The sequence below is a fragment of the Stylophora pistillata genome, chromosome 8 (assembly GCF_964205215.1).
Source record: "Stylophora pistillata chromosome 8, jaStyPist1.2, whole genome shotgun sequence".
NCBI lineage: Eukaryota > Metazoa > Cnidaria > Anthozoa > Scleractinia > Pocilloporidae > Stylophora > Stylophora pistillata.
Window position 1 is genome coordinate 18,322,551 of NC_142526.1, and position 21,189 is coordinate 18,343,739.

The 21,189-nt window shown below is 38.1% G+C and overlaps 1 protein-coding gene and 1 pseudogene across 2 annotated transcripts; one reads left to right on the forward strand and one right to left on the reverse strand.

The window, feature by feature from the left end:
• Positions 1 to 19: 19 nt before the first annotated feature.
• LOC111340047 (lysophospholipid acyltransferase 5) lies at positions 20 to 19,772 on the reverse strand. Of its 2 annotated transcripts, XM_088731655.1 has the most exons (18): positions 19,198 to 19,772; positions 18,222 to 18,351; positions 17,434 to 17,492; positions 16,955 to 17,003; positions 16,554 to 16,660; positions 15,607 to 15,700; positions 15,129 to 15,166; positions 13,234 to 13,293; positions 12,333 to 12,380; positions 11,597 to 11,667; positions 10,823 to 10,931; positions 10,296 to 10,382; positions 8,642 to 8,761; positions 7,987 to 8,033; positions 6,738 to 6,885; positions 5,462 to 5,620; positions 4,368 to 4,480; positions 20 to 1,228 (listed from the first exon to the last, which is right to left on the reverse strand). In XM_088731655.1, the coding sequence occupies exons 2-18, from the start codon at positions 18,316 to 18,318 to the stop codon at positions 1,210 to 1,212; spliced, it is 1,425 nt and encodes a 474-aa protein (XP_088587781.1). In that variant the 5' UTR covers positions 18,319 to 18,351; positions 19,198 to 19,772; the 3' UTR covers positions 20 to 1,209. The 2 variants fall into 2 exon arrangements, with proteins under 2 accessions (XP_088587781.1, XP_022802558.1); XM_022946823.2 differs by having other exon boundaries at positions 18,222 to 19,772.
• LOC148725312 (uncharacterized) lies at positions 2,508 to 4,367 on the forward strand (annotated as a pseudogene).
• Positions 19,773 to 21,189: the final 1,417 nt, after the last annotated feature.

The following is a 21,189-nucleotide window of genomic DNA, read 5'->3' on the forward strand; positions in this document are numbered from 1 at the left end:
CTGCAACCGACAGACCGAGTGACGATTCCAAAGTTTATTGAATACATTAGTATGGCAAAGTTTAGCAAAGTGAGACATTTCTGTCACAGTTGAAACCAACATAAGACTACTTCTTGTAAAATCTGCAAAAATTCTGTCGCTGTTTTAATCAAGAAATTCTCTTCATGCACACGAATCAAAATCTCACACTCTTATTTAATTGATAAGGAAGAAATAATATATAAATGTATATAAATGTATATATAAAGGCTGATAGTTTCGAAAGATATATAAATAAGAACCTCAATGTTTAATCAGAGTATTTGTGTGAAAATTTTTAACTCATAGCATGATTATTAGAATGAAAATTAATGTCGTTTAACAAGTTTCTTTCCACTGTCACCTAGACAATAGCGTCCGATTTACTCGCTTCGCTTCACTTAATACAGCCGGTGACCAGCGGTCTACCGCCGCTTGAAAGACCTCTTATCATTGTCTGTTGAGCCCATGAGCAAGCTCTCGTGTTTGGGTTTTGCCTTGCAGCACAGACGCTTGTGGAAACAGGCTATTGAAACCTCTGCCATTAACGGCAAGGAGAAGTAAAAAAACAAACAAACAAACAAAAAGACTTGGCCTTCTTTTTCAAATTGAACATCTGGGAAAGTCTACGTTCCTGTGATTAATACCCTGCAATATTCACAGCTAACATGCGACAACATAACAAGGTATCTTTCTTCCAAATAAAAAACTCATTCCTCCGTGAATCTCAAACCTCTCATAAGAGGAAGAGAAAGGCTCTTGTGGAATGTTCCTTGGTAAATAAAATATATTAAAATTTTTAAGAAGTGAAACTAAGATGACAAAAGTTAAGATTCAACCTATTTTGAGTACGATGTGCTATATACTTTACATAATTCAGAGTGATAACTTGATCAGGGAAGAAGATCAAGTGCCGGGCTAGTCTCCTTCACAGCAGTTGTTTGGTTTCGTGACGCAACGCTGCAAAGGAGAGATCAGTGACGGGCCAGCCAAATAGAACATCTGAGATGAAATTCAGTTTCTTTACCGAATTAAAACTGAAAAAATACATCTAAAACTAAACTCACACAAAAGCAAATTATTCAATTAAGTGTGTGTAAAAACTTGCTTGACAGGAAAAGACAAACTCAAGTAAATTGCTCCTAAGTAATAGCACTGGAGATGCGAATGAATTACAGCACTGCAGATATCCTAGTTCTCTTTCTTTGACCTGCAAAAAAATAAGAATCATTACATTTACCTTTAGAGATATAAACTGAGTTAATTCAGGATCCTATAGCAGCCAACTTACCAGAATTGTAACAAATATTAAACACAAACCAAAGTAATCAGCCAATCACAACAAAGGAAAAGATCACAATGAGCCAATGAGAAATCAAGAAAAAAAAACCAAGCAAACTGCCTCATTGGTAAATGAATGAATGGGTACGTCTCTCAAGAAACTGTGGTGCTGCGTCGGTGGGCGAGTATAACGAAATAATTTGGTTTTATCAACTAAGCTGATAATGTAAATTGGCCACCATAAAGAGATTAAAAGCTGACGTTTCGAATGTTGGCCCTTCGTCAGAGCATTGTATACAGTAAAAACCCGCAAGTAAGAACCTAAAAATTAAGAACCTGTTAGCCTAAAATTTGCCATTTATACCCCCTATAAACAAGAACCTATTTAGCCTAAGAAAATTAAAATAGGTTCTTATTTTGTAAAATCATATAGTACATTACAGGTACACTGAAATTATTTACTGTAATCACAATCGAAGAAAAACCAGATTGCCATTGCTGTAAAACATGATTTTCTTAAGAAAAATGAGTGCAAAATATGTAGTTACAAAGCATACTAAGCAAGTGTAGATCCACACTACTGTATGGTAAATGCAGTGAAGCTAGTAATAATTACAAATAGCAACAATAATAAAAAAAAATGTATTTAAATATTTTGATGCAGAAGGTCCAGGTTAAAAAGAAGGATACAGTGATATGCATATTCAGTTACTCTGTGTCACATTTCTTAATGTCACTGATATTGAAATCCAGATCTTTTCTTTTCAGCCTTCTCACTACTCTCTGTAGATACTGCTGATTCCCAATCAGCCTATAGTCCACAGGTATCTTGAGTCCTTTTCCTTGGCCAACATTATATCTGTGTCCAATGCACTCCACCTCAACCTCTCCACAGTCACGAATAAACTTGTTCATAATCTTCGAAATCTCAATAGGTATATGACCCACAGTTTGACCAGATTCATTCTTCACTGCCACGGCATATTTGTCATGGGGATTGTCTTCTTCAATAATTTTCGCACATCATGACATCCCCTACATGTACAGTCGAATATTTAAAGTATGCGTGATAACCTCGAACACTTGACTCCACAAACACCTCATGCACTCCAGAAATTATCAATTTCTAGCTTGTGCAAAATAATGCGGCAAACAAAGTAAAGGAAACAGCGGAATTTTGCACGATTTGTGAGTTGTTTTCGACAAGAATGTGTGAAGAGTTTGGGTGGTACCACTGGCCATTTGCATTGAGTTTAAAGAAATACGTCATTTCCTGTCCAGCAGTAACGTAAACACAATGCTTCAGCGCTTCGCGCTTCAACACACGTGAGTTTGACAGCTGTGAGATTTCTCGACTAGGCTTTCTCCAGCTTAGGAAATGAATCACACTTTATTCCACTTCGGTTTCAAGAAACAAGTTGAAACAAAAAGTGGCAAGCTCTTTGACTGCAGGCCTTTCAAAGACAGTCGAGCTTCCTGACAAGCCCGTAAAGTGTGAAATTTGCCACAATTCGTTTGCGGAGGAGAAATATCTGGCTACTCACGTGCGATTCAATCATCCAGATCAGCTGCCGAAATCAAAACTCCGCTAAAGCAGCTCTTCATCGAAAAATTCAAACAGTGCTAACCAAGCTACTGATAAGGTTGAGGCATGTTACGGAAAAAGAGGCAGCTCAGAAATTCAAAGCTAGTGACAACTGGTTTCAGAGGTTCAAAAAGTGCCATAACATTGCTTTCCGGAGACGATCGAACAAGACGTCTGCAGCCAGTGACGGTAAGGAGACTATTCAGCGTTTCCACAGAAATCTTAGAACATCCTTCAAAGCAACAAGACGGCGAAACAATGCTAAGCTGGATGGTAAATATGGGCGTTCGCTACCCCAAAACAGGTACAATGTCGATCAAGTGCCCCTTCCTTTTGTGATTGATAAAGATAAAACCTATGAAATGAAAGGGAGTGAGCAAGTGTGGGTTTCACAACCCTCAAGTGGCCTGGACAAGAGGTAAGCTACTTTGCAGCTTTGCATTCGGGCAGAGGGTCAACAAAACGTCAAGCCGGGTAAAAGGAAATGTTAGTTCTGAAGAGAAAGCTCAATATGATGAGGGGGTTGACGTTTACTTTCAAAGCTGTGCCTGGATGGACAGTGATATTAATATGCAATGGGTAACCAAAACACTTGCTCCAGACATTGGCAACTCACCAGAAGAGAAAGTTATCTTTGCTGACAATGTAACCTTCCAACAGGATAAAAAGTTCCATAATACTTGCAGACATGAACTCAACACTATTGTATACCTTTTGCCTGAAAACCACACTGACAAGATAGAACCCATTGATGCAGGGTTTGGTAAAATGCTAAAAACCAAAATTGGCCATGAGATGGACAAGTGGCTTGAAGAGAAGGACAATTTAGAACTGTGGCACGACAAAATAACTGCACGACAGAGGAGAATCCTCATGACAAAATGGGAAGGTGCAGCATGGAGGGCACTGGTGAAGGACAGAGATTTTATCAAGAGACTTTTTCAGAAAACAGGATGCTTAATCACTATTGATGGAAGTGATGATGACATGATTAAGCCTCAAGGACTTGAGGACTATACATTTTGACAGTCATACAGTTGATATTATAACATGTTTTGGCTTTGAACTAAACTGGATCAAGTTGAAAGAAGGACCATAAATTTATAGAAATTTTGGGCTCTGTTTACCCGTTTTTAATATTCATTTTTTAAATGTTACAGTTAAAGCTTAGTACAGTTAGGCAAAGCATATAATTAGATGTAAATATACAAATTTATATTATTTCCCTTATTGTGGGGGGGTGGGGGGTGGGGTAGGGGTGGTGTGGTGAATAAAATTAAAATATAGGACAATTACCAACTTGTTATGCAGGTGTGTTTTTCTCCAAGAATAAGAACCTGTTTTAAGAACCTAAATAGCCTAAAATTTTGTTAAGCACCATTTATATAAGAACCTGTTTAGGCTAACTCCTAAAAATGTAGGTTCTTATTTGCGGGTTTTTACTGTATTGTAATGTGTCCGAGTGTTAGGACTCGTGTCTTACCTGTCCTTTTCACCTTGTGTCATCTTTTTAAAGACTGGGTTGATAAGGATCGGATATAGCGAGTGCCAGATGACTAATATCACGGGAACAATGTAGTAAATGGAACTCCAAACCTACAAACGACACGTGAGAGTCGACAGATGAGCTGAAAATGGCATTTAATTAATTCTAGAAACATATGTCTTTTCAATTGAACATTTAAATGTTACATAGAGAGACCATCAGCATGAATTTTCTTCACGCTGTTCATGCTAATTCCTTTCTTCGTCAAACCTTGATGAGTTAAGTGTTAAGTAGGAAGAACGTAGATGCTAATCATTCTCAGCAGATCAAGGTTTATAAGCAACCTCGAAAACCTCTTGGTAGGAGATTTTCAACGCGGCAATTCTGCACTTCAATACTGGCATATTTTGTGGGGAGAATTAAGGCAAAATTAGCTTAAACTTCCAAAATAAAAGCCCATACTGTTGTACGCTATTCTGAAGATGAGTAGCAGTTTAAGGCAACCTCACTAAGACCTCTTTCAAACTGTAGCCTGATGCCATATCAGGGTAGATTTACTGACCCGTCCCCACTCGTCCCTTATTTTTAGTATGTGGCCGTGAGGTCACGAGAGATTAGGGACCTTAAGAAACCACGACGGCGACAGCAACGAGGACGTGGAAAAACAAGAGATCTAATTGGCAGAACAATAGCTCTGCAAGTGCGTTTTGAAACTTTGTACATTTCTTGGCCGTCCTACGACGACGCCAAAATTTGAGTCGTCTCCGAACCGAAACCGCGACGGCAAATTATTTTAATTTCCATTTGGAACTCAAAGGCTACTTTATACCTCATGCTGAAGTTGAGCTGTGGCGCTGTAGGAGACAGTAAGCTCCTGCAGCCATTTTTTAAATTCCAACTAAGAGTAGAAATTCATTTTTTAATCGAAGTCTTCCTTGGCGTCGCCGTCCTGACTACTTAAGGTCCCTATTAGCAATAGCAAGACGCAGGGATTGATAGGAAGAACTGCACGCGTGCTTCTCTAATCAATATTTTCAAAAGTAAAATGACGACCGTCTAGTCAACTGAATGTTTATAAAGCGTTCACCTACTTTGTGGAAACGTGAGACGGTCAACAGATTAAAAGACACCAAGAAATACGCCAGGCCAAAATGTACAATGAACGTGGAAGTTAAAATGACGGGAAGCTTCACGTATGCAGGCATCTCTGACAAGGGCTTCTTGGTCACAGTATACCACATAGTTTGTACCTGAGTAACGAGAAGAACACAAAACAACTTCTAATAATAACCGCCTCACGGTTAGCTCAATGGATAGAGCACCGGACTGTTGTGCGGGAGGTCGAGGGTTCTAGCCCCGGCCGGACCAACACTCAGGGTCTTAAAATAATTGAGAAGAAAATGCTACCATTTCTACAACATCAAGAAATGGTTAGATATTCTAGTCTTCTCGGATAGGGATGAATAAATGGAGGTCCCGTCTCCTGCAGGGTTAGGGACAGGAGACGTTAATTTCCCACGCACGAGATTACTGTGTGATGGATGTCCTACCCTGGGATGGGATGGGTGGGTAACAGGACCCCCCGTTGATACCAGTGTCTGCTACTGCTACTGCCACAACTTTTGGCCGGACTGCATCAGCAGTTTACAAACAATCGAAGGAAACTTATTTGAAGATGCCCCCTCCCCCCAATTCCCAGTAAACAGGCCAGACCACATCACAGTAATCTCGTGAGTGGGTTCTTTAACGTCCCCTGCCCAACCAAATTAACTAATTAATAGATGCAGGAGACGGAATCTACGGTTAATTCGTCCTTATCCGAGAAGACTACAGTGTCTATCCATTTCTTGATATTAAAGAAAGGTAGCACATTCTCCTCAGTTATTTTAAGACCTTGAGTGTTGGTCCGGGGCTAGAACCATCAACCTTGACCTCCCGCACAACAGTCCAGCGCTCTAACCAACTGAGCTAACAAGGAGGTTAGTAAATATATGTGAGTTTAGCTGATATATATTTACTGATCAATTCAAAATAGTAATATGGGCATGTGGAAGTTCGTGGAAATGCAAATAGTCTTTTGAAATTAAATCTTCTGGTTTCTTAAAAAAAGGGTGAGAAAATATACAAAAAAAACTTAAGAATGATTCAGAATCGAATTGTTTTGCTTCCGTGTATGTCAGTTTGTGGCCGCTCCGCGTCACTAAATATCACTTCCCAAACTCGTCTGACACACAACAGAGAAGTAACAAATATCTAACACCCTTATCTTTTCAGTACGTATCGTATCTTTGAATCTCCTTTTTTGTCTTCAATTTATCACCATAGGAATTTAAAGGCCCCCCACTAATTAACAATAATATACTTAACCTGTTTTTCCATTAACATGATGACAAACTCTCCAAAGAAACAGGTGAAATATCCCACAAACAACCCATGCCACAGAGCAAGAAACATTAGCGTGAGGAAATGTGACAAGTTTTTATTCCCGAGGAAGCGAAGGCGCTTGAAAAAATACCTGTAATAGAGAACCGCACAAAATGCTTAAAATGGTATAATTTAAGAAATTTAATTCCACTTCGTCAAAGTCTTCCAGTACCTTTAAGCTCTCGACCACTCTGATGCAAAACTAAAAGGAAATGAGACGTAAGCACACTCGTTTCCCACTTTAAGTAGGTCGACCGAGTCTACATCGCACATGCACTTTGAGTTCATGCTGGCTTCTGAATACATTTTGCTTTGTTCTGTTTGCCCTCTCTTTGGCATACTCAACTGAAGTTAAGTTCATAATTTGGATATATCAACAAATTTGAAGTGGTAAATTGGCCACCGTAACGATTACAAAAGCTGACATTTCGAGCGTTAGCCCTTCAACGGAGCGAAGGCTCGAAACGTCAGCTTTTGTAATCGTTATGGTGGCCAATTTACCATTTCAACTTTGTTGATATATCCAAATTATTTCGTTACTCCCACCGACGCAGCCCCAAACAGTTGCTTTCGAAACTATCAGCCTTTATTCATTTGAAGTCAAGTTACACTCTCAGGATGTTTTGTGTTAAAGCAAAGAATGGAACTGTATGTACTATAAGTCAGGAAAGCATACCAGGATTCTCAAAGTAAGTCTATCGAAATACACCATGATGATCCTTTTGCAAAACAGGTCTGAACACAGCGCGCAAGGAAGCCTTGTTAGCGTTGCGAGGCATCTGGTGTCAAAAACCATGGAGATCCTTCGCAAACACCTAACATGCTCACATCACTCGCCAGCTCGACGCTTCCGCTGCAACGCCAATGAGAGCCTCCTCGAAGCTTCTCTTTCGGGGGGGGGAGAGAGTGGGGAGGGGTAGTCTAATGACCAATGACATCGCTAGCACTAGCAGTATTTTGGGAGCTCGTCACATGTTTGACAGATGACATCGCACAAACCAGTAGTATTCGAGGAGCTTGTCATATATGTGGGGAGAGGTAGTCTAATGACATCCTACACACTGGTAGTATTCTAGGAGCTTGTCATATGTGAACCTTAAACGTGGCGTAGTCCTCCTCGACAGTACGGCTCAGTACTTAAAAAAAATTGTATGAAAAGTTAGGTCTCTAGTAGAGGAAAATGTTCACTAACCTGAGTACCCATTTATTGGTATTGATATTAAAGGAATCGATGCAATCCTGCAAAGAAAAGTATTTTTAGAATACGGTGACATATTCATGTAACGGAGACAGATTCTGCAAAACAAAAGGCAGTCAAATGAGCATTTGACTTATCTAGAAAAACTTCTTACATTTGTTTATTTTCGTTTACTTGTTTGTTTGTTTTTATCAAGTTTATTTGAGAAACACCAGGGATACAGACTTGGCAAATTACTGGCATCAACAGAAAGAATGACAGTCACATTTGAGATGAAGTTACAATTAGCAGCAACTCCCTAATCCCTGTCACTCCCAGGATCAAAATACCAGTTCTCCACACTGCTTGCCACACTTTTCTTATAATTTTTGTATTGAGAAGCTAGTAGTAAATCATACAGTACCCCTCAGTCAGTATGTTTCTGTTTTCCCATCACCTTTGCAATTTTGGAAAAATGAATCAATATAAAACATGCAATTCCTTTTGGTCACCTGTAGGATGACCATGGGCATACTGAAGAGATAAAATGCTCACTGAAATTAAAGGAGATGCACTTTTCTATCTAATAGTTTTGTTTCTTTTTTCCCTGTATGTGGCTACCTAAGCTTTTACAAACTAGTGACATGTTTAATAAGGGCAGACAACTTACTTGGAAAGTGTGCATTGTTTCATACACTGAGACCTGTATGTTTCTGAGTCCATCCCATTTTGCCACACCATCTTCTGTTTTACCATTAAAGCTGATTCCAGAAATAATACAGCTGCCCTCCTGGAACAGAAACAGATCAATTTAAGAAGTCTGTAAGTTTTGGGAAGCTGTTGATACATTATGAGAAATAAACAGAAGAATATTTAACATCAACTTTCTGTAACACATGCCAAATTACGTATGATGCACGATCCTCGCAGTAGATAGCGCCATTTGAGCAATAGCGAAATTCAGACCTGAAAAAAATCAGGCCTGTACGGGACTCGAACCACTGACCTCTGCGATACTAGTGCAGCGCTCTAACCAATTGAGCTAACAAGCCAACTGAGAGCAGGCCGTTAAGTTGATTCGTAATGAACCCGTGAAAGTGATAAATGAGATAGAATAAATATATGAAAATCATATATTGAACTGCGGTATTTGATACGTATGATGCACGATCCTCGCAGTAGATAGCGCCATTTGAGCAACAGCGAAATTCAGACCTGAAAAAAATCAGGCCTGTACGGGACTCGAACCACTGACCTCTGCGATACTAGTGCAGCGCTCTAACCAATTGAGCTAACAAGCCAACTGAGAGCAGGCCGTTAAGTTGATTCGTAATGAACCCGTGAAAGTGATAAATGAGATAGAATATCTCATGAATTTCGCTATTGCTCAAATGGCGCTATCTACTGCGAGGATCGTGCATCATACGTATCAAATACCGCAGTTCAATATATGATTTTCATATATTTATTCTATCTCATTTATCACTTTCACGGGTTCATTACGAATCAACTTAACGGCCTGCTCTCAGTTGGCTTGTTAGCTCAATTGGTTAGAGCGCTGCACTAGTATCGCAGAGGTCAGTGGTTCGAGTCCCGTACAGGCCTGATTTTTTTCAGGTCTGAATTTCGCTATTGCTCAAATGGCGCTATCTACTGCGAGGATCGTGCATCATACGTATCAAATACCGCAGTTCAATATATGATTTTCATATATTTATTCTATCTCACATGCCAAATTGTTTAATCAGTGTCAAGTATGAAATAAATGTGTGCTCATTACTTATTTATTTATTTAATTGCTTCACCGACCGGCAGGGACACCGCAACAGCTTGCACCAATTACTGCGGACCCAATAAACCCACCCATCCCACCCCAGGGGAGGACCTCCATCACACAGTAATCTCGTGCGTGGGAAATTAACGTCTCCTACCCCAACCCTGCAGGAGATGGGACCTCCATTTATACGTCCCTATCCGAGAAGACTAGAATATCTAACCATTTCTTGATGTTATAGAAAGGCAGCATATTCTTCTCAATTATTTTAAGACCCTGAGTGTTGGTCTGGCTGGGGCTCGAACCCTCAACCTCCCGCACAACAGTCCAGCGCTCTATCCATTGAGCTAACCGGGAGGCGGTTAATTGCACCCACATTTACTTGAAGCTCTGGAGCAGTTAACCCTTCATGTGTAACTCCAAAGATCTGACTGTTAATTCTCCCCTCTGGCAGCTACATGTTTCCTGGGTTGTAAATTAGTTACATGTACACAAAGTTACATGTTAATCACTTCTGGGAGTTAAAGCTTAATTATTTCTTTGTACTCACAGAGAGAAGCCACACTGCCAGGTACTTCATGAATGCCACTTTGCTGTAAAAAACTATATACCAGACCTTTGCAAGGAATGAATACCCCTAAATAAAAAAATAAAAAAAAAAAAAAAAGAAAAAGATTAGACCGAGAAGATTTTGACAGCTTTACACATTCAAATAAAAAAGCTTTTCAAGCACATAAAAAAAAAAAATTAAAAAATCAAATTAAATCAAAGCTAGTAGCACAATAGCTGACCGGGAGATAAGAAAATATCAAGTAGAGCCATTGAGAGCTACAAGTGAACAAACAGTCCTCCTGACTCTAAGAAAACTGCATGTGACCAAATCACAACAGGTATTAATTTTGTGTGTGATTAGATACAAACAATTTATCTCTGGTTTTTCAATCAAAAGTTTGAAGTACCGTAAAACGTTTCAGTTTGTCACTTTATAGCAATATTTGTCATAAATAACAATCTCTTATCAAAAAACATTTGTTGAGCCCCTTCAAGTAGATATTGATACATGTACTTCTTACAGACCTGAAATTCATCTGATAAGAGCCCAGTTTCCGAGAACCATGGATGTAATGCACCATAAAGGGAAAGGTACAAAATGCCAAGAGCCATGCGCTTCAAACCTGATGCAACCCTACATAATTAAAAATCAAATACTTCTCATGTACAGTAATGGAAGAGTGAAGAGAGAAATTGAATTCTCATTTATTTCTCTAGCATAAAGGCAAAAAAAGGCCCTGTAATCACAGGAAACATCCTAGTGAAGCATTCTGAAATGATAAATTAATTAAGTAACTAACATGACATTAAATATATGAAACATAAATCAATAATTCAATAAGTGGTACATGCAAAGATTGGTTCTTCATTGTCTGATCCCAGTTGGATTGAATTTGGCCACAGTTATGGTTTTAATAGAGGAAGGAAAAGAGCATCTTTCCCAGAACAACACATTTGAGTCAAGAATGTGACTCAGTGACAAAACTTTTCCCAGATACAGGAACAGAACACAAGCCTCAACTGTGGCAAATGAGTACTACCACTCCCTGCACCATCCCTGATCGCTAGTTTCCTTGCAAGGGACAATCTCCAATGTTCTGTGGATACTGCACATACATGTACTGTGTTCCAAGGTGGTAATGGGGAAAATTGTGTACACAAAACAAATGATCCCCTCAAACATATCATGAATGGAGCTGTGACACAGACCACCCAGCTTTGCAGCCACTTCATTTGCCCAACTTTTAGGTGAGACTTTGACAAGATCATTGCATGCAAAACGGCAGTAAAGTCACTCACCGACCATTATCATCATCTTTCTTGTCCATTAGTGTCCCATTTACAAATGCTAAGTATCCCTTGGTTTGAAACTAAGAAGAAAAAATAAATAACAACCAAATTTCAATAGTGTGTTTACGACAAAAGGCTTATGTGCATTCCTTCCAAGCTTCACTCCACTTTGAAGGAATATAATTAAACTACTCATACAGGCCACTTTAATGATTTTGTACTTAGGCAAAAATAAACTTTATAGTATACCTAGAAAATAAATCATACCTTGTTATCAAAGATTACCAGGATGGCAATTTTCCAAGAGGCTTCAGCTGAGCTATACTTAAATTTACACTTATTTCTAATAGTCAACACTTAACCAGCAATGTTCCTGATTTTTTTCTATTATTATAATATATTCTAGCATTTGAAGATGAAATGAAATTTTCACATGACTGTGTAGTCATGTAAAAGCTTTGCACTATCAAGGTTAAGCTTTTAAAAGTTAAATTATCTCATAACTTGTTCTGACATATGTGTTTTACAGGTAAGGTGCAACATTTACCTTCTCCCCTCATGAGTAAAGCACCATTAGCAACTTTTCATAAGATTGTTACTGACAGTTTATCATTACATATTAATTGCCTATGATATTATGTTTTGGATACTGTTGGATATTATGGATATTATGTTGGATATTATGTTGGATATTACTGTTGGATATTATGTTTTGGATATTGGTTTTGGATATCTGTGTGCTTACCTGGGGACCAACTAAAAATCCTCCATAAAAGTAGCAAAGACCCATCATCTTAACAAAATAACGGGAAAAAAATAGGATAAGTCTTACCATATAAGGTGTGAACATTCATATCAATCAATAACAAAGAGTGATTAGCTACATTTGTACAAATTAAGCAACATGTTGTCTGGAAATTGCAAATAAGAGCTCTGGACTCTGCATTAGGACCATTTTTATTTGCACCCTGGACCCTTTACACCCTAACATCAGTATGCATATTCTCCTTACTGTTCTCTATACATTTCCTAAGGCGCTGACAAGGAAAATTTGTTTAACAATCGAAAGCTACTTGAGTTGGTGGTCCTTTGTTGTATTCTCATGACACTAATGTTTGATTCAGTAGTGATAATGTATGGAGAAATTAGATGCTGGTCAGTTAAAGGGTTAAAGTAGTCTAGGATTATAATTGTAGTTTTAATTTATTATTAATATGTGCTATGACTGTCTAAAAAAACTTGTACCATTCCACCCTCTCAGCTAATCAGATGCAAAAGTAAAACAAACCCTGACTTATTAAATCAACATGTTTTCCCACATAGTTCACTTGTTCTTAATTTGAGTTCTCATCAGCCTCTTAATTGTTATATATTTTCATTTCTTATGATAAACTGTGGTAACCATCATTAGGATAATTTGAACAAATTCAGCCTGGTCACATTCACAGATAAAAGAGCAAACCAACAACTAACATAAATAAAAACACTTTGCAAGAGCTTCCAAGTGGTACCAACACTTTCATCACCTACAAGGCTTGCCGGCATACTAAGGGTTTAACTTATCAAGAATAATACTCAAGTTAGTCACTAAAAATACTTTGAAAAAATACCAGTGGCAGTTAACAAAAAGAAGAACTGACAAGTACCTCCAGTAGTGTTGGGGGTGTTTCTATGGCAGTGGTCTTTTGATCAGCAGATATTTTCTCCTAGAGTGGAAACAATGTATATATCTTAAAACAAGTCCATAACAATCTCATTGTCCTTCATTTAGACTTTGGCCATGTTGTTTTAGCTTGTAATAGACCACTTTCATAAATGGCTGCCGGATTAATATTCTTTTGTTTAAATTTAAATAAGCCTTTCTGGCCTTGTTCTCCAGTACAAAATTCAAAAGAATACATTACCTCAAGCGAGGCCAGAAAGGCTACTTTAAATTTAAACAAAAGAATATTAATCCAGCAGCCATTTATGAAAGTGGTCAATGCATTAACCTTTTAACCTCCAGAAGTTACTAACATGTAGCTTCTTCCTATTATATTGGTCCATACATTATCCAGAAAACAGGTAATGAGAATACTCAAATTTATCAGATAGAGGTTGTTGTCTCAATCTAAAATCAAATTCTCCTAACTAAGTCACAGGGAAATCAGTGTAGCAGCTAGAGGGGAGAATTCACAATCAGATTTTGGAAGTTTAAAGGTTGACAGGGGCACAAAGTACACAGACTACTAACAATTTCACCTTTAGTTCTAGTTTCTCGCTGATCTAAAAATGACTATAAGGGAACACTCTGTACCCTCCTTTGTTTTGTGAACAGGCACAATTATCATTTAGTGAAAGATGTAGTAGCCTTGTGGTTACTGGCTCAACCTTAGGTTTGAACTCTGAGTCATTTTTCTTTGTGTTTTAGGCAGGATGCTTATTTCTTAGGGTGCCTTTCTTTATTGAGGGGCATAAATGGATACCAGCAAACTGTTGGGGGAACTTGAAAAAATGCTGGCAAGGGAGGGGGGAGGGGAGGGAAACCAAATGTACTACCATCCTACCCAGGATGAGTGGCAAGGCTCAGTGCCATCTCATGAAACAGAAACTAAGATGATCTTCAACAGCTGTATGAGACATTCTCACACATGGAGAGATTTAAAAGTCATCCGTTTGGTTTCTATTGTAATAATATTATGAAAAAATTAAGTGCTTACGATAGGCTGAAAACAAACGTATTTTTCACGTAAAATGAGTGCAAAGTTGTGAGTGCAAATTACAAATAGCATGTGCGCTGTCAAAATTTTATCTGTATTGACCTTCTGTGATGCCCTTTTTATGTAAACAATAATTACATAAATTATATCATTTTCATTATGATTATTTATATTACTGGATTTTTATATATTCATGCAGTTAGATATATAATTGTACAATCTATTGAGTATTAATAATTTATTGCTTAATGTATTACTTTTTATTTTCCTTCTTCCCTCTTTGTACATCTTAAATATAGTGTGCTAGCTTTTAATAAATATTTTTATCATGAAATCATGTGGTAGTGACCATCTCGAAAGCATTTGCTACTAGGGTCACTACGCACTTCTCCTTTTCCTACAGGAAGTAAAACTCTGTTCTCTCTATTTTCTCCTTTTCTTTTATCTCACTTGTAGTTAATGATATAAATAGTGCAAAATAAAGATGATGATGATGATAATAACATGATTTCTCAGGTAATTTGGTGTAAATAAGTACCTATAGATAAATTTTTCAAAGACTATAAATTGCAATTTTCTCATGCTTATTCACACCAAAGGAAATTTACACTCGAAATCATGTTATTATCTATACAAATTGTGTAATGTTGTTTCCAATAAGTCAGCCAATGATAACATCTTTTAAATTCATACTTTTACAGTGTCAATGGAAATTTTATTTGCAGACCTCAAGCACAGCAAAATTTGTATTTAACTTCCAAACAGAGTTGTTTTATCATTTCTTTGATTTGTGATTTGCAGTATGTAAGTTCAGTTATCAGCCAGTTCAAAACAAACCTTACCTGGTCTTGATTGCCATCATAGTAGTCCCAGGCCACACCTATAAGGAGACATTCAGTCATTAAATACATAGCTCAAGTATAACAGACAGAAAAATGGTGGCCTCACAATTCAAACACTGGACTTTATGGTCAAAGGGTGCAGTTTCAAGGCCTGGCTGGGTGGCAGGTACAAAAAGCAGGTCACAGGTCACAATTAACAGGTCACAATTAAAGAGTTAATATACACCGGATAGAGTAAAGGCATTGCGTTATAGTGTTCCATTTCCGGTCATAAGAAATGAACATATAATATACATGAACATATAATGCACATGAACATATAATATACAATTGTGACCTGTTAATTGTGACCTGTGACCTGTGACCTGCTTTTTGTACCTGCTGCTGGCTGGGTCATTATTGTGTTCTAGTGTTTTGCATCAAATTGAAGATAGTTTTGCAACACATTCCATTAATCAGTGAATAGCCAAGGACTTACTTATCAGCCTTAGACACAGAATACACTGAGGTGTGGTCCAGTTCACATCGTACTCCCCTGAGGCGTAGTACACATAGCCACTTAATAAATATCCCTAAATTATGATTAATAAAAAAAAAACCACAAAATTAGCAAACTGAGTGCAAAATTTTCTTTGTTGAATCTCTTATAAACTAAGGATGCTTGTATCAGTACACACTCATTTGTCACCCCATAAAATTAAGCTGATATTTTACAAAATTTCCTGCAATTCTGGGTGCACCTTATAACAGGGTATTTATGTGAAATTTTCATTTTTCTTACTTGTCACAATTGTCTTCGAAAGTTTAGGGTGCGTCTTATAACCGAGTGCACCTTATAAGTGAATAAATACGGCAATTAAACACATCCTTTTCACCAAAAATAATTCAGTGTAAAAAATTTTGACCTTAAAAATTCATATTCACTGTAATTGTGTATGAGGTGACTAGATTGTACACTCATGGTGATCTTATTCCTGGAAAAATGTAGTCGGTGGTGTCAATTCCTATTTCTTTTGAGCCTTTGATTAATGAATTTATTTGCCATGTCAGGTATACACAATCCCCAAAGGTCAGATATGTACCAAGAAAGTATATTGTGACCTATGTGATATTTTACCATATAACACTTGAAAGATTTGCATAACTTTTACATGTATGTACTCAGCTAAAACAAAATGGGAGTGGCGAATTGTAAAAAGTAATACTATCAGAACTGACTGTTTGAATAAGAGATCTTTCAGATTGCATTAACCATTATTGGGTTTAAGAATTACCTATTAACAAGTATTCATATTCTATTGGCACAAGTTGGATGGGTCTAATTTCAAACCTAACAAGTGCAGAAATTGTTGTCAATAATGGATGAATATTTGAGACATGTAAAAGTTGCCATGTTCTACCAATTTACCAAGATCTGAAACTTACCATGTTAAATAAAAACATGACTACAACCATGTTTATAGATGGCCCAAGAATGTGTACCAGCAGATAAGAAGATATGATGGTTATCAAGGAGTGAACAGCACACCAGCCTGGTTATAGAAAAAAACAGAATATCAGATTATTTACTAATTCAATCACTGATTCTTAGTACTTAATGTACCATATAACTTGAAACTTGAACCTTTAGAACTTCTTACAATTAGATTGGAGAGCTTGCTTTTCTTTTGTCTATGATACCCTAGCTACTATGATCCACGACAAAAGAAAAAAATTAGAGTGGATTAAAAAATATGAATTACCACATACATATGCACTGCATCTGTTATAATTAAAGTATTTCTCATATTTTACAAGAAAATGTAAACAAACAGAGTAAATCTTACCATAACCGAAAAGAGCCAAAGACAGCCCACAAATGGTGAAATAGACATGCTGTAAAAGATCAATAAATAAATTGGGCTTATCAATAAATTAGCTACAGTTCTGTTGTTGCATTTCTAACAATGCCTGTAAAAGGCAAAGCCAGCAATCAAGCAAAGTGACTCAACTGGCCACAGCTCATTCCAGTTTCTGTAGCATAAAGTAATTGGGAGTAATGTTACTCTCCTTGGATGGGTGCTAGTCAATCATGGTTCTCTCCCCCCCCCCCCCCCCATGAAGCATTTCATCAGGTTTCCCCTGATTATTTCTTGCTACTCATTCATACTACTGAGTGGAGAAATGCATTGTGAGAGTTAAGTAGGTACAGTGACTTTGCCAAGCCTCAAACCCTGACCTCTTTACCTAGAATCCAGTACCACCACATCTCCCTCATGCAGCAGTTTACAATTATCTATAAATTATCAACAAGACTTTGATTTACCTGTAGAACAGGTTTGGTTCTATAGAAAAGAGCTTGATAAAGGAAGGCCAGAGGATAAGCTAAAAGAAATAATAGTATTTATCGTTTATAATCTATAATGCCTTTGAATTCTATTGTAAACACTACTGAAATTTCCGCATACGTGCAATGCCTAAGTCCAATACTAAGTTGCCGTCGACCTTTGCCTAGTAAGTTAGAGGCTATATTCCATCGAATGAAGTGATAAAAAAATCAGTTGTGTTGTGCACCAAGGCAGGTAAATGGTTTATTTGATTTCATTCACTTGACAGAAAGTGGTCAACCAACGAATCAAAGCTTGGTCAAAAGTGAAAAAAAAAAATGAGGTCGAGGTCCACAGATTGTGTTTTCATTTCTAATAAATCGTGGTAAAACTTTGACTGTCGGGTCGAGTCCAGTGCTTACGGCGGACTGCTTTCATAAGCTTGGTAACGGCACTTTCCCGTGATTTTGATTAATTATTTCTGGTACAGAAACAAACTAATAATAAATTACATTGACTGTGGCATGGTCAACTTCACCTGACTCCTGCCATAAAACACGAACCAAAAAGAAAAAACGCAAAAATAGTGGGACATCTGAGAGGAACGTGACTGTTTGCGATGCAAGAGGCCGTGACTTAACATAAAAAAACGAAGGCATGTGGCTAAAATAAATTTCAAATCAATTGCCGTCGTTGTAACTCGAGAATCATTCGACACCATGATCGTTTAAGATGTGTTCCTCATCTGATACAAACTGCTCGCCACAAACAATGTAATCAAAATTACCTGAGAATAACGCGATGACTAAACGAAGAGCAGCATCTGATAACCCAGACGCCTTCACTAAAACATCTATATTACCGAAACCGCCACAATCCGCCATTTTATTTTTGTTATCGGAAATGGCACCTGGCTCCTGGAACCGAGGCAAAAGAAAATTGTTTAGGAGAGGGACAGAATTCAGAACGGGTTGATTGATGATGATCAGGAAATATAGTTTACAACGGGTGAGATTATCTTGTTGTTATCTATGATGTTTCAAAACCATTTTTCGGACATTCCTATTCTTGAAGGAAAAATTTCAACTTGACTTGATCTTCATGAGTGTGATCGATTACCCGTCACGTGGTCAAAATGATGGTAGATCACGCGATTGCAGCGTACCAAGAACTTTGGACCACCGGGATGGGTGAAGTACAAAGCTAACCTTTGTCGCTGAAGCAAAGAAGGTGAAACAAGCCAAAATTTGTGGGATCAGACCCACAGATATTTTAATAAAATGGCTAGGTATAATAAATGAGCACTCGAAAACGGAACTTGAGATGGTGAACCAGAAAAGTGGCGCGTAAAAGGCGCTTATAGGTTTTGGTCGACTTCTTTGGTTTTACATCTCGCTACCAGTTTTTTTCATCACGTGGGAAAACAACTTTGGAAGCCAACGAGCGCTAAGTGCTATAGGAAGAGAGAGAGAGAGAGAGGAAGTCAATACATCGTACTCTCTTTCCACTTCCCATCAACCATTTTTCTGACTACGTATGCACCGCGGCGCGCTATGACTGACAGTTGCATTGAAACAAACCTTTGTAATGCTGAATACAAAAAATGCAACTTTCTTTTAAACCTAAGTCTTCCTCTAAGCGGAAACTTAGAGATCTAAGAACGAAAGAGATGATTTTCCAAGAAAAGTGGATGGAAAAACCTCATTCGAAGAAGTTCCCGGGCAACAATTGCGGAAAAGCTGATGAGACAAATGTGCACTTACTTTCAACCCACGCTCATATCAAACACTTTTTCTGTCCCTTTTCCTTTTCATATGTTGACTACACGGAAGGTGGGCGGACTGTTTCTTAAGGTCAGGCATTAACATTCTGTGAACAATTTGTCCTACCAGGTTTTGCCTATTATTGTTGCCTTCCGAATTTCCAGTGTCAGGACCAGAGCCTCAGCTGGATAGATAGGATCCAGCCCGTGAACTAGAGAGAAGCAAACAGTAACACAGTATGTAGTACTTTACTTGGTTGCTTAAAATCAGGGGGAAATACTGATTTGAAACCGGCTGCACGCGTCCCCGAGCATGCTCTCATTGGCGCTGCTTCGCGAGCATCTTGCGCGCTTCTTGGAAGGCTTGCAGGTCGCCTACGACCTGTTTAGCTAGTGCCAGACTTCTCTTAGACCTTACCGCGAACAAAGCAGGCCAAGCGATTCTTGCAGACTTTGGGAGGATTTCGCGCCAGAGTAGCTTGTTCGCAAGCAACATGGCCACACCCATAGTCTAATGTTTCTAACCGTAATCATCATCGAAATTTTTGGCACTCTGAGGATTACTTTCAGTCAATAAAAGCATAGTTAATAGAGGGGACCTATAACTATGATAACAGTTAATACGATAAAAATCTTCCATGACTGCTGTTTTTTCAGAGAACAAAGAAATGTCCAACTGAGCTGCCAGAGAGGAAGTTTTAAAATAGAAGTCGTTTATATTCTCGAAAACTTTCATTGAAGGTATGTGGGCAGTCGAACTCCCGCAAACAACGTACAAAAAAGCTTCTTTGTTTAGCTGAAGCTGATAGCATTAGAAGTTGTTTGAAAAACGCCACCTTACTTTGATTTATGCACCTAAAACCTAACTTTTTTCGAGCGTGTTTCTTAAAATCCGTCTCAGTCTCATTCATGTCTACCATGCCAACCTCAGCCCTATTCCGCCTTGATCATCATTTTCTTCACTGGCTCCAATCCAGTTAACATGACATTTAAGTGCCAAAGAGGCACAAACAAATACTCGTGAGTCTTCGAAAATCTGTTTAATTCGTTGGCACTATTTATTCAATTCAAATTCTCGTACAATCAGAGCTTAACATACTAACGTATTGCTGTAAGCATTTTGAACTTTACCGGTCAAATGGCTAGCAGGCGTTCAACTCTAACCTGAAAGAAAAGAAATAAAGTAATAAAGAAAACCGTGGAGGTACTTTCCAACCTAGCTTCCCAGTTGTCAGGTCAAACGACCCAACCGTGGGTGGTTGTTGTGATGTCAGAGCCTTTCTCAATACTACACAGTGCGAGCATAGCTTACTGCTAATGATGATCGGCGTCATTAAAACGCGGACGAATCACAAGCGACAGGGGGCTCTGGGCAATTGTCCAGGGCCGATTGGAGTTTATAATGCATCCGTGATATGTCTTAATAATATGACACGTTTTCGCTGAACGGGAACTGATTAAATAATAATCATATCACTACCGCGGGGGTATTCTCTTTGCAACTTCCTTCTTGCTCCTGAGACAACTTGAAGCCTACTTCATCAGTTGTCTGCCAAAAAATTTTCGGGTTATGACAGCTTAATGTAAACTTTCATCAACATTGAGGATTTCTAACTAATTTTAAGCTGAAATACACAGAATCTGTTCGGATCAACCCTTAGTAACTGCAACCTCAGAAAATGCGATTACGTTTATTGCAAAACTCGAGCATAAGCATCGTCAAAATGAATGGAAAACATGTTTAGCAAATTCTGATTTCTTTCGCGGAAATAAATTCAACAATGAAGATTTCGCTGGGAGGAGGAGTTTCGTTTCATTTTGTATCATAGTATTGTTGATTAATTCTTTTCTCGCGTGACTGTCTGTTTTTTCTACTAATTAGAGTTGAGAACATTCGATCGTCAAAACCCACGCATTTATCTGATGTCACATGTCACTTAGATTTAAGTCTGAGCAAACTCGAAAATTTAGCAAAAAAGAAAAAGATACAAGA